The 17,780-nt window shown below is 43.3% G+C and overlaps 1 protein-coding gene across 1 annotated transcript in view; it reads right to left on the bottom strand.

Annotated features, from left to right (window-relative positions):
• Positions 1-426: 426 nt before the first annotated feature.
• ABCG1 (ATP binding cassette subfamily G member 1) overlaps positions 427-17,780 on the bottom strand; it is a 50,624-nt gene continuing 33,270 nt past the window's right edge. Inside the window, exons 6-15 of the mRNA XM_066619557.1 lie at positions 17,569-17,714; positions 16,685-16,808; positions 14,892-15,006; positions 11,450-11,598; positions 10,443-10,544; positions 7,739-7,907; positions 6,838-6,938; positions 5,268-5,426; positions 3,205-3,323; positions 427-1,810 (exon numbers count right to left, since the gene is read on the bottom strand). Coding sequence (XP_066475654.1) covers positions 1,582-1,810; positions 3,205-3,323; positions 5,268-5,426; positions 6,838-6,938; positions 7,739-7,907; positions 10,443-10,544; positions 11,450-11,598; positions 14,892-15,006; positions 16,685-16,808; positions 17,569-17,714 — 1,413 coding nt within the window. The 3' untranslated portion in view covers positions 427-1,581. The remainder of the gene's footprint in view (positions 1,811-3,204; positions 3,324-5,267; positions 5,427-6,837; positions 6,939-7,738; positions 7,908-10,442; positions 10,545-11,449; positions 11,599-14,891; positions 15,007-16,684; positions 16,809-17,568; positions 17,715-17,780) is intronic.

Here is a 17,780-nt window from a genome sequence, read left to right as displayed (position 1 = left end):
AGAAGGGAAAGGTAGTGACAAAAATGGTAGATTATACCCTAGAACAATTGGCCACTGTCCAGCACAATATAGCAAAGCCAAAGCCATTTGATTTCAGAGAAACACTTAACTATGTGCGGGGTTTTGGTGGCCATACATCATCAATTATTATGGTGAAAATTGTATCTTAGGACAGGTAGAAAACAGATCAGATTGATTGTTGTTTTGTATGGTGTATCATATCATGCTGACCTTGCAAAATCTGGGAAAATCGTATATGTATCACAGACTTGTTACTATTCCAAAAGCAGTCATTACATTGAACCATTAGCAGGCCTTCCTTCTGCTATGCTCTGTGTTACTGAAATATTTTAAAACATTCAGTTTGGCTTCGAGATCTGATCCTTTTTTTTTTTTTTTTTTTTTAAAACATATCAAATTGCCAAGCACTGGAATTCTTAAATTTTGCATTTGTGGGAGGTAGTTAAATGAATATTTCAATACCACAAGAAAACTGGATCGAGAGCAGTGGTTGTCAAACTCGTGACTGCTGTGCGCCAAATAACCAGTCCCCATTTGGACCGGAGCTTTTCATTCCACCAGGGTGTTGCAGGTATTCCAAATAGAATGGGGCACAGGGACACTGGGCAGATGCATCTGTTGCCTGGCATCCCAGAAGGCTGTGCAACAGGACATCTGGGCAGATGTGACTACCCAGAGTGTCCCTGTGCCCCAATCTGCTTGGCATGCACATGGCACCACAGCAGAACAGTAAGCTCTGCTCACTGGGCACAAGGCTTTCACCAAACCCCAGATCTGGCCTGTGGGCTGGGGTTCGGAAAGCCCTGATCTAACTGCAAGAACAGAGTGCTAAAAGGAATCATCAGTGGACAGCTTTCAGACATAGCTTCTGCTATTTAGAATTCTGTAACAGCATTCACTTGGAATTTGTTATTTTATCCCCATATTCCAGTTTTGAAGGATGAGACCAGCTCATAAGAATAAAGCTCCACATGTAAAGAAGAACAACAAATATCTAATAACTTGTGTCCTTTAAATAATATAACCATTCATTCGGATTTGAAAAATTTGTAGACTTCTATTTCATAGTAGATTTTTTTTTTTTGCAGGAAAAAAGACTTGCAAAAATGCAGCAAACTTGCAAAGACAAAGTCCAGATGCAAAAAAAAGAAATGATCATACATTCCACACATTTACTTGGTAGCTGACAGACCGTCGATGAAAGATCTTCAGTCATTTTCTACCTTGTAGCCAAGATTATAGCTACCTCATGAGAAATACAGTTTCCTTGAGACCAGTTGCTTTTTCTGATCTGAAACTGCAATTTAAAATTCCCTTCTAGTTCTTCTTCCTAGATACAGCTAGAAAGTATAATAAAAAGATGATCGAACCTCACTGGACCGATTAGCACAGCTATGTATCCACTAATCCAACATGACATGGTTTTCTATGGGCTAGATCACAACACCATTTGCCACTGGGCACTGGAGACTTACTTGTCTGCCACCATCAGACAGTAATAAGAGTTCACAATTGCATTTCTAATGTTCTTCCTAGTGGATCAATGCATTTGCCTTCTCTTTACCTCTCTGCTCGGATTTTGTACCTGAGGACAAAGTAGGCAATGAGGCGTAAGGAGATGAAGAAAATTCCCAGCACAATGAAATCCAAATAAAGTTTAGCATTTTCAACATCCAGCTCTTTGAGGATCGCCTCGGACTTCTGAAAGTGACAAACATCGTCTTTGTCGCAGTGGAGATCTTCTCGATCCAAACCATAGATGGAAAGAATGACACCCTCGAACCCGTATCTAGAGAAGGAAAGACAGTTTGCAGGGTTAAAATCAAAGCAGACAAAGGCAGATACTGCACCAAAAAGGCAAGTTCCTTATAACAACTGTAACAGAATTCATCATTGCATAAAAGGGTGGGCATTTTGAAAACTACATTTACATCCATCAGGATTCATATTTAGTACCAAAGACAAGCAATAATAATAATGATAACACCAGTAGCTTTATTTTCTATTTGTGGTGGATATGGTGGCATTGCAGTGCTAGATTTGGACCGTCACAACTCCTTGAGCAAGCATGAAATTCGCTGTGAAACCTTCATGAAATAATAATCCTTGGGCCAAATGACACAGTACATTAATACTGTGATTGGCCTTGATTTGCTTGCTTTTTCTACCCTAAATAACAGCTGTGGGGTGTATGTGGAGGGTTAGGGGTTGGGGGATCAGGATTATGATTGGTGGAAAGTGTTCAAGCCCCCCCCCCCTTACTTAGGGAAGAAAAATCAAGCATGTCAGGGTCAGTCACATTATTAACCCCTGTTAGCCAGGCACAGGCTCTGTAAAGTCAAATGACACTCATTCCTCCATGCATCTCTGTTAGAAATATATTCCTTACCTGAAAAATGTTAACACTTAAAACACACTTTATAAACAGAATATACATTCCATTGGTACACACTGTCACTAAAGTGCTTTGTTGTAAAGAGCTTTGAGACAGTGCAAGGCCCCAACATGCCAGCAGGAATGAGAGGGCGGGGGGAGGGAAGGACGGGGTTGAACAGGGACAGGACCAGGCCTGGGAGGGGTGGGATTTGGGGCCAGCGATATTGCTGGCACATGTCCCAGCTGAACCTTTGCAGCTTCTTGGACAAATGGCCCCTTACCTTGAAGATACCTCCAGCAGCCAAAAATCCCCTACACTGCAGTGTTTCTCAAATTGTGGGTTAGGACCCATTAAGTGGGTCATGCACCAATTTCAGGTGGGTCCCCATTATTTTCAATATTTTATTTTTAATATGGTAGACTTGATCCGGTCATGGTATATGGGGAATGTTACAGATCTATACTTTTAACAGGCTATTGTGTATATGCTTTTAACAACGATAGTAAATGGGACTTACTCCTGGGTAAATGTAGGTAGGACTGCAGCCTAGGATTGTTAAAAATTTTCTTGCTTGATGTCACTTCCGGTCATGACATCACTTCCAGTGGGTCCTGACAGATTCTCATTCTAAAAAGTGGGTCCTGGTGCTAAACGTTTGAGACCCTACAGGGTGTAGAATAGCCCACGCAGGCAACACTGCATTGCCAAGCAGGGATTTACATTGGATTGGGCTGTTAGAGAATGCATTCAAACAGACGCTTAGCACAAGTATACTTGAAGTAGTAAAAGGCATCCTTGCAGTATACCTGACATAGGAGATATAGGACATCCACTGGAGGTATGTTGGAATGGTATCAAAGCTAACAAAGAATCCTGAGAAAAGAAGAACTGGGATGGCTGTCACAGGACCGACAAATGTTGCCACCTATGAAAAGAGAAACCGGTAGGAAATAAGAATGAGCCGCAAAAAAAAACACTTTTGCGAAAAGTATCTGTGCTGAAACGCCAAAAGTGCCTGTTGCTCTATGTGACCTTGGCATCTGTTTGACTTCATTAGGGCCTAAACATGAAACTGTGTGCTAGTTTTCAGACTTAAATCGAGTTTCTCAGGAGTAAATGACTTGCCAACATTATCTAGTTTAGAAAAACCATAATTAAATGCCCTCAAACCACTTGAATTGAGATCTTTAAGACAATTTAACTGACATAAATCAGTGAAAAGCACCACATAATTAGTCTGGGGGATAAATTGCCACAGGACATGTTGACGGCCACTAGCTCAGATAGCTTTAACAAGGGATTGGATAAATTCGTAGACGACAGACCTATTAATGGCTACTATTAGTCCAGATCGCTGTGCACTGTCTCTGCATGCAGCTGCCGTGCACAATGATAGATGAGAATCATGCCTTTCTCTCCAGCCTGTGGTCTTCTCAGAGGCAGCTGATGAACAACTATGAAATACTAGATGTTGACCTAGCTTGACGTTTCATCTGATCGAGGACTGTTGTTTTTTTTTCCCTTTCAAATTCATGGAGGAATGTGATCAATCTGTAGTTTGAAGCTCCTCAAGGACACATCAGTAGCTACAAGATGTAGCACTTGGTACAAATATAACTGTTTCAGGAACCCAGTGAACTCAAACCCAAACAGATTTACTCCCAAAGCATTAGTAAGTCTCACTGACATCCATGAAAAGGTAAAATGGCTCTAAAACTGCAGCTTTAGAGCTCCGTCCCTCCCTCCAGGGTTCTTGCTTGCACAGTGTTAGCTGTTCCCCAGAAGCAACTCACAGAATGGAGAACTTTACAGGAGTCAATTCAGAAGCATAAGAGATTTCAGAGTTGCTCTGGATCTTATTCCAGCACTCAGATTTACCTCTTAGGTGTTGCCAGAATCCAGCCACCTGAGTATAGTTCTCAAATGCAATAAGTTTCCTTGATTCCTTGGATGGACTTCATTACCCTATCAGTATGCTTTTCCTACTGGACTAATTACTCCTGCTCTTCTTTCTGGTCTCTGCTTCTGTTCATACTATGTGAACACTATGTGAAAAGAATATCTGTGCCAGATACAACTGTTCATAAATTATACATGTCCATGGGAATGACTGTACTTGTGTTTAATTTTACAATTCAACAATTCATGTAAATAGTCCACAGATTGTATATGCAGTGAATGACGCATATAAATAACTGTACTCATGTATAGTATGGTTGTATCCAGATGTGGTTTAATATGTAAAGAGTACTCCTATGAGTGCTGAATAAGGAGAATGAACTAACTGGTACTATGTTCTGCTTTCCACAAGATCTCACTTTAGCCTGTCCTTGATCCTGCAGACATTTGCGTGCTGCTGATCTTAAAGTTGGCATTTCCCTTGCAGATACTTTGCTTTTACCTAATTGCTTTCTCCTTGAGTTGATGCAATGTCACTTGCTACTGGACCACTCCAGTACTGCTCTTCATGGACTGTTGCCAGTTCCTTATTTTTATCAGCTATTAATTATGTAGCATCCTCTATGCCTATACTGCTTTCAAAGTACATAAAGCAGGTCCTCACTGCTAAAAGCTAGCTCATGATTCCATCATAATGAGTGTATAGTATGTCTGTACATTTTTCAGCAGTTCTGGTCACACGGACCAGTGCCGTGAGCTTACACAGAGTACATGTAAAGTTACAGGTTGAATAATAGATCAGTCAGGTGGAGAAATTTTCCTAAACTGAACTCTTTTGGGCTAGCTCAGAGCATCCATTGCTCCCATTTCAAAGGCGGGACAATATGCTGACATGTGACAAGAACATTTAAGCTACAAACGGCCAAAAAGAACAAGAGTGTGCAATGATAGAAAAAGCCAGAGCTAAGACCTGGAGTGAGGTGGAAGCTGCCCCAATCAGAAGACCCAGCGATTGAGCCACTAGTGATGTCATTGTCCCCAGTGCTGCAAACAGGACAAAACGTAGCGCGTCGGATGGTTGTGCTGTCATCCAGTATACAATGCTACAATAAGCAACAGGAAACATAACCTGAAAGAAGCAAACCAATGTCATGTTAGCAAGCCTGAAAGAAGTAGTGACATATTACACAATTTCTCAGTTTTAGCAATGGCATCTTCCTGCTATGTCAGCTCTTTTGGTATACTAATTGGACGGCATCTTCCCTTCTCGGATGCATGATTCACATGACCGGATGAATAACATTATGTCTATATCTTATTGCACGTATCATGCCTTGCTTGCTGTTTTAGAAACAAGGCAGCTGTCAGTGTCCACCAGAATCTTCTTGATGAGTACTCACCATCTTTTGCTCTTAACAAATTTGCAGAAAATAGCCCAGAGTAGATGTCAGCAGAATTCTGAATAACTTACAGTGAAATGTCCATCATTATTACAGCAGGATGAGAGGGGAGGAAAGGCCTGGATGTCGCATAACCTCTAAGGCAGTGTTTCTCAAACTGTGGGTCGGGACCCACCAGGTGGTTCATGAGCCAATTTCAGGTGGGTCCCCATTCATTCCAATATTTTATTTTTAATGTATTAGACTTGATGCTACCATGGTATGTGACTGCATTTGGGAAAATGTTACACACCTGTACTTTTAACAAACTACTGTGTATATGGGTAAGTGTGTGGATGTGTGTGGATAGGATTGCAGTCTAGGATTGTTAAAAATTTCCTGCTTGATGATGTCACTCCCGGTCATGACATCATTTCCGGTGGGTCCTGACAGATTCTCATTGTGAAAAGTGGGTGAAAAGTGCTAAACGTGTGAGAACCACTGCTCTTAAGGGGTTGCAAAGCATCTCTGTGTGCCCACCCACATTGCCCACATGAGGCCAGGCCACCAAGTGTCAGCAGTGGGCATGCTTTGTCCCCACTGCAATGTTGTGACCCAACCCTTTTTCCCATGGGAGTGAATGAGAACCATTCATTTACACAGGAGAAAGCAACATCGTAGAAAGCACTCAGAGATCACACTGGGGCAGGGGAACCCTGGTTTGAGGGTGAGTGTCTGGAATAAGGTTTGCCCTTTCTCAGTTGTGCCAGCTTTGTCCCATAGGTTTCAATGACAGCAACTGAGCCATATGCATGGTTCCACCCCTTCATATGCATATCCCTGACCTAAGTTCTATTACTTTGAGTGATTAATGCCACCAATGGAATCTTGGTCTTTCAAGTGCATAACAGTGAATGAATGAATGAATGAATGAATGAATGAATGAATGAATGCTGGAAAATGGCTATTACGTATACAGATGATGTAGAGAAAATTCATGAAACCCCCTATGAATAATATTAATTTCTTTTTTGCATACTTTATGAACATACACATTTCCCCACTACTGTCTAACAGATACCAGAAGAATGCATGAGGAAGTGTTGTGGTTTAGTTTTCTTTCTGTACAAAAAACATTGTGAATTGCAGAATGGCATTTACCTGAAAAGGGACATCAGCCATTGTTTTAGCCAAGTAGTAGGCCTTTAGACTGTACCAATAGTTCAGATGCTCTCTAAGAAACACACCCATCTCAAGAGGAACTATATCAAACAATAAAAAGAAAGAAATTCTAAGATTTTGGATTACATTATTATTATTATTATCCATCATTAGTATTTATAATAAAAGTAGGATAAAAATTATATAAGAAAGTAAATAAATACAGTGCTTCCCAACAGGTACTTGGTAATATGTTATAAGTTATGTGATACAAGGAAGAATCTGTTAGGAAGGGACCGAGAGTCCAGACTTCTCGTAAGAATTCTCCCTCAGCTGTCCATCCCCAAAGCTTCTTTGCTCTCTTTGCCCACTCACTCCCAAATTTACAGGTAGTGGGGCTGCTGTGGGACCAATGTCCCCACTGGTCTGCTGGGCTGAGGGAGGAGTGTGAAGAATCACCCAAGCACTATCTCCTTCTCCTTGTCTCTGCCACCTAAGAGGATGTAGGTCATCCAGCAGGAGGGCCCTTCCTAGGCCAAGAGCCCTCAGCCCATGTCCTTCTAGGCCCATCTGCTGCTGCCATTCCTGTCAGGAACTGTCTAGATGGTCCGGTCAAGTTGTTACTAGCAAGGAGTAAATTAAATTGTGATGGGATGAAAAGTGATTTACTTTTGGATCAGACTAATTGGAATATATTATTCCATAATAAATAAATGTCTGAATAAAGACATTGTTCTACTAGTGAGTCTTCTGAAGAAACATTATCTGAAACCATTAAAAAAAAATGTTCATTAACATGTTTGTCCAAATTTAAACAAATATTCTAAGGGTACAAACTTTATATCAGGGGATTTCACATAATTTCAAAATTATATCATAGGATAGCACTTATACTACTCACATGTAAGGACTGTTGGCATGAGAGCAGCAAACATAAGGAACAACATGGAAAAAAAGAGGAAGCCAGAATTGCTCAGAACTTTCTTGGCTTCATTTCCAATCCCCAAGTACAGCAGTCCTATGAGAAGTCCAATTCCAATGTGCGATGTGATCCGTAGATGTGTCAATACCTGATAGGAAAGCAAAATTATGTTTTATGATGAATTCATTTTGGGTTTAACAAGTGCTATGAAATGTATTTGCTTGTAAATATACAGTACACAGGCAATATATCCATAATAAACTACAGGCATCCCCTATATCTGTGAATCCGGTATTTGCAGATCCACTCAACGACAGTTCCCTGCAGCCCCCATGTCCCTCCCCCGCCCCATTACCTTTGTCTATCTTCATTACAGTCACACAAAATGTCTCTTGCTTTAACAGACAAGCAAGCAGGCAGGCTAGAAGAGAGATTAAGAGGGAATGTTAACATCCTGCTTTCTGTTAAAGTTCGCTCTGGCATCCCATCTACTTGCTTTTCTGTTAAAGCAAAAGACATACAGTAATTGCCCCTTATCCATGGTTTCCAGTATCCATAGGGGAACTAGGAAAGTATACCCTGCAGATACTGGGGGAGACCTGTATACAACATTTTGTGTATGCCATATTTAAAACAAAATTCTTAGAAGTGCATATTTTTGAAGAGCAATGAGATTTGTAAATTAATTCAGACCAAAGGGTTTCCTAAGTTTACTACCATCAATCAAATTAACCACTAAAAAAAATACAACCATCTCATCAACCTGGACTCTTTAGTATAAGGGGAAAAAGATCCAAGAAACAGAGGACAAAACTAAATTTAGGATGGTACTCTGCAGATTTCACCACTTTGGCCGCAGGAACAGGGAATTAGAGGACAGGTCCTCTCATGGATTGAGAACTGGCTGGAGGCCAGGAAGCAGAGAGTGGGTGTCAATGGGCAATTTTCACAATGGAGAGATGTGAAAAGCGGTGTGCCCCAAGGATCTGTCCTGGGACCGGTGCTTTTCAACCTCTTCATAAATGACCTGGAGACAGGGTTGAGCAGTGAGGTGGCTAAGTTTGCAGACGACACCAAACTTTTCCGAGTGGTGAAGACCAGAAGTGATTGTGAGGAGCTCCAGAAGGATCTCTCCAGACTGGCAGAATGGGCAGCAAAATGGCAGATGCGCTTCAGTGTCAGTAAGTGTAAAGTCATGCACATTGGGGCAAAAAATCAAAACTTTAGATATAGGCTGATGGGATCTGAGCTGTCTGTGACAGATCAGGAGAGAGATCTTGGGGTGGTGGTGGACAGGTCGATGAAAGTGTCGACCCAATGTGCGGCGGCAGTGAAGAAGGCCAATTCTATGCTTGGGATCATTAGGAAGGGTATTGAGAACAAAACGGCTAGTATTATAATGCCGTTGTACAAATCTATGGTAAGGCCACACCTGGAGTATTGTGTCCAGTTCTGGTCGCCGCATCTCAAAAAAGACATAGTGGAAATGGAAAAGGTGCAAAAGAGAGCGACTAAGATGATTACGGGGCTGGGGCACCTTCCTTATGAGGAAAGGCTGCGGTGTTTGGGCCTCTTCAGCCTAGAAAAGAGACACCTGAGGGGGGACATGATTGAGACATACAAAATTATGCAGGGGATGGACAGAGTGGATAGGGAGATGCTCTTTACACTCTCACATAATACCAGAACCAGGGGACATCCACTAAAATTGAGTGTTGGGTGGGTTAGGACAGACAAAAGGAAATATTTCTTTACTCAGCGTGTGGTCGGTCTGTGGAACTCCCTGCCACAGGATGTGGTGCTGGTGTCTAGCCTAGACACCTTTAAAAGGGGATTGGACAAGTTTCTGGAGGAAAAATCCATTATGGGGTACAAGCCATGATGTGTATGCGCAACCTCTTGATTTTAGAAATGGGTTATGTCAGAATGCCAGATGCAAGGGAGGGCACCAGGATGAGGTCTCTTGTTATCTGGTGTGCTCCCTGGGGCATTTGGTGGGCCTATGGCCTGATCCAGTGGGGCTGTTCTTATGAACTGGACACAGCCAAATGAAGGGAACTGGCAAAAGAATGCAGTCTTTCAAGAATGTCACATAGAGAAGCAAACAGAGAGAGGGTACGATAGGACAGAAAGAGGGGAAAAAACATGGCAATAGTGATGGGCTTACAACTGAACAGGAGAGGAAACAAGGAGCCTGAGGTAAACATGCAGGTTGAGCAAACTCTGCAAAAAGAAAAAGACAGAACAAAAACAGGCACCCAGTACCCAAACTGCCAGCTGCAGGGCATCTTCATGGCCACTTTCCCCACACTCATTACAATTTGATGAGCATCATATCATGCAATAAGCAGGAAAAAATAGGTTTCTTGTTCTGCCCATTGTGTTTTGGCTTTTCAATTTGATACTACTGCTACTAACAACCTCTTAAGAGGTGCCTCTCTAAATCTAGCAGGGGAAAAGTAACAGTCCCTATTCATTGCAGCACAGCATCGTTTCCAGGGACCGTTTGCTGGTATCTCCCTTGTGTCTATTTTAAGGTTGTGAACATCTGGGGAGGAACTATTTTTTCATCTCTTTTGCCATGTCAACCACTTTATGAACTGGTTGCTGGACAGCGATACATAATGTTCAGTAATAGCACACTTTCGTTTGTTTTTAAAAGAAGTCTTAAAACCAGCCTTACCGAATCCCTCATTATGCTAAGAAAAGTTCTTTTGAACAGGATGCAAAACTGAGTAAGGCAGCTGGCTGAGAAGCTATGACAGCCTTCCGTGGATGATGAATCCTGATAGAATACACAAACAAATAATAATAATTAAGTTAAATGATAAACCTGTTTGTTTTCCAAGCTGCAACAGAAATACCAATGAACACTGGGTTGGATTCCTTGAACATAATACCACATGCCCCAGGTGATCCACAAACTCACTCTGTAGCCTTGTTCATCTAATCTAGCATTCTGTTTCCAAAATAGCACGCCAGATATTTTGAGGAAAAAATCAGTGGAAGGGCCTGAAGGCCTCCTCTGTTGTTTGTCCACCTGAGTAATGGTATTTAGAGGTCTACAACCCAAAACCAGCTAAGGTAGTGTCAAAAATTGCATCTTGTAGGAATGCATTCCAGATATTAACTATGCATTCCAAGAAAACATATAGGTAGGACCTTGGTATCCACTCATTTGGTATCCCCTGATTGACTCACCACTGATATCAAGTTCCACCTTTAAATGCCTTGTAACAAGGGGGGAAAAAACACCAAAATCCAATTTCCTACCTTTGCACTTTTAAATAATTATAACTTCATTCCACTAGATTTCAGTATTCCCCCATCTAGTGGCTGAATGCAATATATACCAATGCATTCTGGGATTACAATGGAGGAGCAAGAAACCTGGAAGCGGGTCTTTAAGGCTATTTTTCCACTGATTTGGTATCCACTGATTTTTTTTTAATTTGCTGGGGTTCCAGAATGGAATCCTTCTTCTGTCTGTCTAGGACCTCTGTTTCCCTTATGTCTCAAAATAAAAGGATAAATGGCAAAGCACGGTAAAACATTATGTAGCAAAATTTCACCTAGCCTCAAAATTCAGAAAAAACCCTAGATTTTACATTTTAAAAGGAGTTCAGTAACTAGCCTGATTATGTTTGTTCAGTCTTTTCTAATTTCAGTAACCATTTTCATCTGACTTACTTCCTCAGATGGTCTATGCCATAGGAAGGGGTTAAGTTCACTTTCTCCTCGGCTGTCTCTCTTGTAATCGGCATCACACATTCCCTCTCGGACTGCTCTCACCAGCCGGCTGTTCTGGTCTCCATATTCACCAGAAGCAACTTCCATTACTAAAAAGAGCATGCAGAAGAGAATCACTAACAGTGCAATGCTATGTATGCTCACTTAGACATAAGTCTCATTGGGTTCTGTGGGTATTATTATTATTATTATTATGTTAAGAGATGTTAAAAAGGCCAGGAACTCAGAAGACTTGTCTAAACAGAGGGGTCTTCAGGCCTTGCCGAAAAGTTTCAAGAGAGGGAGCAGTTCTTAAGTCAAGGGGAAGGGAATTCCATAGCGTTGGTGCCACTACTGAAAAGGCCCTATTTCTTGCCGCTGCCCCATGTACCTCCCTAGGCTGCGGCACTTGTAAAAAGGCCTTCTCTGATTACCTAAGAGGACGGGGCAGATTGTACAGGAGTAGGCAGTCTCTAAGATACCCTGGCCCATAGGGCTTTAAAGGTCAAAATCGGCACCTTGAATTGGGCCCGGAAACGAATGGGCAGCCAGTGCAGCCGCTGGAGAAGCGGACTGACAGAGTCAAACCGCCTACCTCCAGTAACTACACGGGCTGCCGCATTCTGCACTAGTTGCAGTTTCCGAACCGTCTTCAAGGGCAGCCCCGCATAGAGTGCGTTACAATAATCTAGCCTCGATGTCACCGTGGCATGGATCACCGTGGCCAGGTCTGCACGATCCAAGTACGGCCGCAGCTGGCGCACCAGCTGAAACTGAGTGAAGGCCCCCCTAGCCACAGCCGCCACCTGGGAATCCAGGAGCAGCTGCGAGTCCAGGTGGACCCTCAAGCTGCGGACCTGCTCCTTCAGGGGGAGTGCAACCCCATTCAGCGCAAGCCGATACTCCAGCACCTGCATCAAGGATTTCTGAACCAAGAGAGCCTCTGTCTTATCTGGATTTAATTTCAGCTTGTTAGCACCCATCCAGATCCTCACTGCCTCCAGACAGCGCTCCAAGACCTCAACCGCCACCCTGGAGTCTGGAGGAAAGGAGAGAAAGAGCTGGGTGTCATCAGCATATTGATGGCACCCCACTCCAAATCCCCGGATGACCTCTCCCAGTGGTTTCATGTAGATGTTAAATAGCATGGGGGACAGAATTGAACCTTGTGGCACCCCGCACCTCGAGGGCCAGAGTGTTGAACAGGCATCCCCCAGCACCACCATCTGGGACCGATCCTCCAAGTAGGAGCAGAACCACAGCAAAACAGTGCCTCCAACTCCCAACTCGGCCAGTCGGCCCAGAAGGATACCATGGTCGATGGTATCGAAAGCCGCTGAGAGGTCCAGCAGGACCAACAGGGACGCACTCCCCCTGTGTAGTCCCTGGCGTAGGTCATCCACCAAGGCGACCAAGGCGGTTTCCATCCCAAAGCCCGGCCTGAAACCAGATTGAAAAAGATCCAGATAATCCGCTTCATCCAAGACCCTCTGGAGCTGAGACGCCACCAACTGCTAAATTACCTTGCCCAGAAACGGGATGTTGGAGACTGGCCGGTAGTTGTCTAGCACAGTGGAATCCAGGGAGGGCTTCTTCAGGAGGGAGCGAACCACTGCCCGTTTCAAAGCAAGTGGTAATGTCCCCTCCATCAAGGAAGAGTTGACCACCCTCCCTGTCCACTCAGCCAGTCCACCCCGGGCAGCTCTTATCAGCCAAGCTGGGCAAGGGTCAAGCAGGCAGGCAGATGGCCTCACACTCCAAAGGAGTCTGTCCACATCCTCAGGCAGTACAAGCTGAAAAGAATCCCACAGCATCGGACAAGCAGTTGCCAAGGGGACATCGTCAGACATTGTCAATGTGGCATCCAAGTTGTGACAAATAGGATCGATTTTATCTGCAAAATGTTGTGCAAACACATCACAGCGGCTGACCGTGTGTTCCTCCTGGTCTACTGGAGGGGCCTGATGGAGGAGGCCCCGCACCACAAAAAACAGCTCTGCCGGATGGTTCTCAGCAGACGCAATTGTAGCAGAGAAGAAATATCTCTTCGCTGCTACCACCGCCACGGAGTAGGCTCTGTAATGAGCTCTACTCCGTGTCCGATCAGATTCATCATAAGTTTTCTGCCACCGTCGCTCTAGACGCCTGCCCTGCCGCTTCATCATTCGCAGCTCCTCAGTGAACCAAGGGGCTGCTCCGAGTCTGCGACGTGGCAGAGGTCGCTCCAGAGCAATCTCATCCACTGCCCTGGTCATTTCCCCATTCCAGAGGACAACCAGGGCCTCAGATGAGACGCTAGTCTTGGCAGTGGGAAAATCCCCCAGAGCCCTCAGGAAACCTTTAGGATCCATTAGTCTCCGGGGGCAGACCATAAAATGCGGTCCCCCACCTCTGCGAAGGTGAGAAGCCGCAACAAGCCTAAACCTTACCAGGAAGTGATCTGTCCATGACAACGGAGTGATCTTAATCTCCTCTACATCCAGATCACTACCCCCTTGCCCAGCTGTAAACACCAGGTCCAGCATGTGCCCTGCACGTGTCCTTCTTACTCCCAGGTTGGTGTGTACAGGATTGCAGCTAGAGCTGACCCATGACTTCCTGATGCCTGAGGTGGCATGCCCAACTCTCCTCCTCATTCTTCTTCCTCTCTGTCACCTTCTTCCTTTTCCAACCTGGGAGTAAGTCCCACTGAATTTATTGGGACTTAAATTTTGAGCAGATACACAAAGGACTGTGCTGTACATGTGTTAAAGGTGCCAGGACACTCTTTGTTATAGAAGAAAGAATGTCAAGAAATGCAGCTTCTCTCATTGCTGCAGCCTCATAACGGTGGAGTCGCACTTGCCCAAATCCTGCTTACTAGGGGCCAAGCAGCACATTATGCGTAATGCATGATTTGGCTCCTTCTCTTTCTGATTTATTAATTAAATTGCATAAGGGGGGTGAAATATAACAAAACCAATGGAAAGACAATGAAAGCTTTCTTTCTGTTGCAAACAGCATGCTGGGGGAGGGCACAATCACTATCAGAACCACAGCAAAAGCAACTATTAAAGACCCCCCCACCCACCCAAACAAATTTTGGGTTTTGTTTATCTTTGATTTTAAAAACCCAAATTTTTTTTAAAAACATACATTATTCTTAATGTGTAGCTTGACACTAATAAGCTATCATAAAGGCACAGGAAAAGTAGATGATTATCCTAAAGGAACATTAGTGGAGAAACTCATCTCTTGAACTGTGTGTGTGGTAACCCTACCCACCACTAGAGGGCATATGTGAACAAGAGATAGTCATCATTTCAGCGCTTGCTCTCTCGCTCTCTCATATACACACACACTTATTTATTTCCATTTCACTCTGAAAACCTTGGGAGAAAAGAAAATCTTCCAGTTTGCTCACCAAAATCTGCAGGATTGTGGTACGTCGGACAGTTTAAACTCAAATCTCTCAAGTAGGGAACAAGGTTTAACACTTTCCCACGGTAAATGCACTGCCCTTGGCTCAAGACATAGAGCTAAGAGAAAGAAAAACAACACTTATTGCATGTGATGCATGCACCGGTATACCACACCAGCATAAATATATCCCAGTGATCTTTTTCATCACACATTTCTTGCACCTGCTCATATATCTGGACCCTTCTTTATGCTTTGCATCTCCCCATTAGTAATCGGGGGGGGGGGAACAGTGCTAAGTTTTGCAGGTGCCTAACATGCTGTGTAAGTGGTCCCTCCCCCGCCCCTTCACAGCTATTCTGGGACGCTAGAGCAACATGGAGGAGGAGTCTCCTCCACATTGCTCTCGCTGCCCAGAATGGCCTTGAAGGTGAGGGGGAGGGACCACTTACACAGCACGTTGAGGCACTTGCAAAACTTAGCATTGTGCTTCTCTGGGAACATTACTGTATCTCCCCTTTATTCTATTGCTGACACACTGATCTGACCGTAAAAAGCTCTTCACTGCATATTTGACGTCTCTACCAGCTGCAGGTTTTTAAGAGCAAAACATGTGTCCTGCTTATGTGGTCCTCTTCTCGCATTTTCTGCGATGGTTATAGTTGAATATGCTGCAGATTGCTTATTTGAAACTACCCGTATATTAAAAAAATATATTTTTTTTTTTTATGTGGAAGGCCTACATAATTTGGTTCAGGCACTGAAACGTTTCTCTGTGCAATGTGTTCTATTTGTCCCAATTTCACAGGGGCAAACTAAACCCCTGCAGCTTTTTAATAATTTAGAAGCAGCATCATGAGGGACAATCTGCAACAAAAACACAGCGCGGAACCCTTCGCATATTGCTTTTTCCTTGGTGAGATTTCAAACATGCATTTACCACAAAAGGAAAAGTATGGGGGGAGGGGTATCATTCACAGCACAGAAGCAACTAACAAGAACAAAGGGTTACCAATTCTCTCCACGTGCTTTAAACTGCCCTTCCCTCCCAAAGGCTGCTTTTTGTTGTTAAAAAGCAATCATCAGGGTTTAATTACACACATATGCAGGTAATGTTTAATTAGGCCTTCAGAGAACCTCAGCTTCTCTGCCCCTTCATGGATACAGCTGTGGTCTTCTGGAAACAATTGTAATTGTGATGAATAAAAAATGACCTGCCCTAATCATGGAAGTTGCTTCCAGGAGGTGGCTGCTAACACATTAGGTTCTCTGTGGGAATGCACAGTAAATTTGAACACTTGGTCAAATGAAATATCTGATCGAAGTAACACTAAAAGCATCATTAATTCCTCCTTTCTTTTTAAAATATCCCCCTCTGGAACAGAACCACGGGGGGGGGGGATTTTTAACACTTTCCTGTCATGTTGCTGAAAATTCCCCCCAAAAGATGTGGTTTGTTCCCGAAAGGAAGCTCTTTTTGGAAGTTACACCTTTCCCTTCCCCCCTCCACTTCCTCCAAAAGATTTGTCCCTGGTGCTTTCCAAGGATGCCTGCCAATAAGCAATGGAGAAAGAAACTCTAAGAAGCTTACAAAAAACACAGGGAATTTTAGGAAGCTTATGTCTGAAGGAAAAGAGAACTTAAATATACTTTTATGATGAGCTGGAACTTGAAAGTGAACATATTTATGTGCAAATCATCTATGTGCAAAATATGATGAGACTTCAAACAAAATGCAACATGTGAAAAAATGTTTATACAGCAAAGTATACAAAAGAAAACAGAATTCAAGAGTACCTGGTCAAAGAGCTCAAAGAGTTTGGCACTGGGCTGATGTATCGTGCAGATGATGGATCGGCCGCCTTGTGCTAAAGCCTTCATCAGGGATACAACTTGAAAGCAGGATGAACTGTCCAGGCCACTAAGGAGAAAGGATTTTGTTGTCAAGCTTGTTCTCCTACACACTAGCTTTCTTAATTGGCTCTTGAAACTATTACTTTCCAAGCCCCATCAAAATTACTGGGAGCACTGCAATTACACTAGGGCTTATGAAGGTGAATCCCTGCTAACTGCATAAGAGGCACCTTTTCAAGTGGGTGCTCCTCTTTTATTTAGCAGGGGAAGAGTAATTGACCCTCCTCCCCACAGCAGTGTCTTTTCTGGAGGCTGTCTCCTGGTGTTCTTTTGCATGTTTTTAGATTGTGAGCCCTTTTGGGACAGGGAGCCATTAGTTATTTGATTTTCACTGTAAACTGTTTTGTGAACTTTTTGTTGAAATGCAGTATATAAATACTGCAGTATATAAATACTTTCCAGTTGGCTCCGCCACTGGCAATTGCTGCCATCAGCCTTGTGGATGGGCTAGCAGAGGGTGCATGTGCTAGCCATTGGTTTCCACTGCCATCTATCTAGGGATGAAAGAGCATCCTTTGTAGTCTGAAAATGAATTTGCCCATGTTCCAAACAAACACATGTAAAACTGTCAAGGGACCGGAGAAGTGAATGTAAGCATACTTGGGCTCCTGCCATCATTCAAAGAACTAAGGGGGTACTGGGTTATTTTGTAATGAAATTGTAAGCTACCCTAGAATATAAAACAACTTTGATCAAAAGGTGGGGTGTAAATGTCAAAATAAATAAAATGACATCATGAATGTTAAAAAAAATGGGATACAAATTACCTGGTAGGTTCATCAAAAAACATAACTGGAGGGTTGTTCACTAGCTCCAGGGCAATAGCGAGACGCTTCCTCTGCCCCCCTGAAAGACTTCCAGTTCTAGTATTGGCACATGCCTGCAGACCCAGAGCTGTCAAGATCTCCTTTACCTAGAGAGAAGCAACATATCATGAATATTCCAAACAGCTTCCACAAGCACTTCTCATATTCAGTTC

The sequence above is a fragment of the Tiliqua scincoides genome, chromosome 3, assembly GCF_035046505.1.
Source record: "Tiliqua scincoides isolate rTilSci1 chromosome 3, rTilSci1.hap2, whole genome shotgun sequence".
Lineage (NCBI taxonomy): Eukaryota > Metazoa > Chordata > Lepidosauria > Squamata > Scincidae > Tiliqua > Tiliqua scincoides.
Note: the sequence above shows the minus strand (reverse complement) of the source record. Positions and strands in the feature narration are given on the sequence as shown.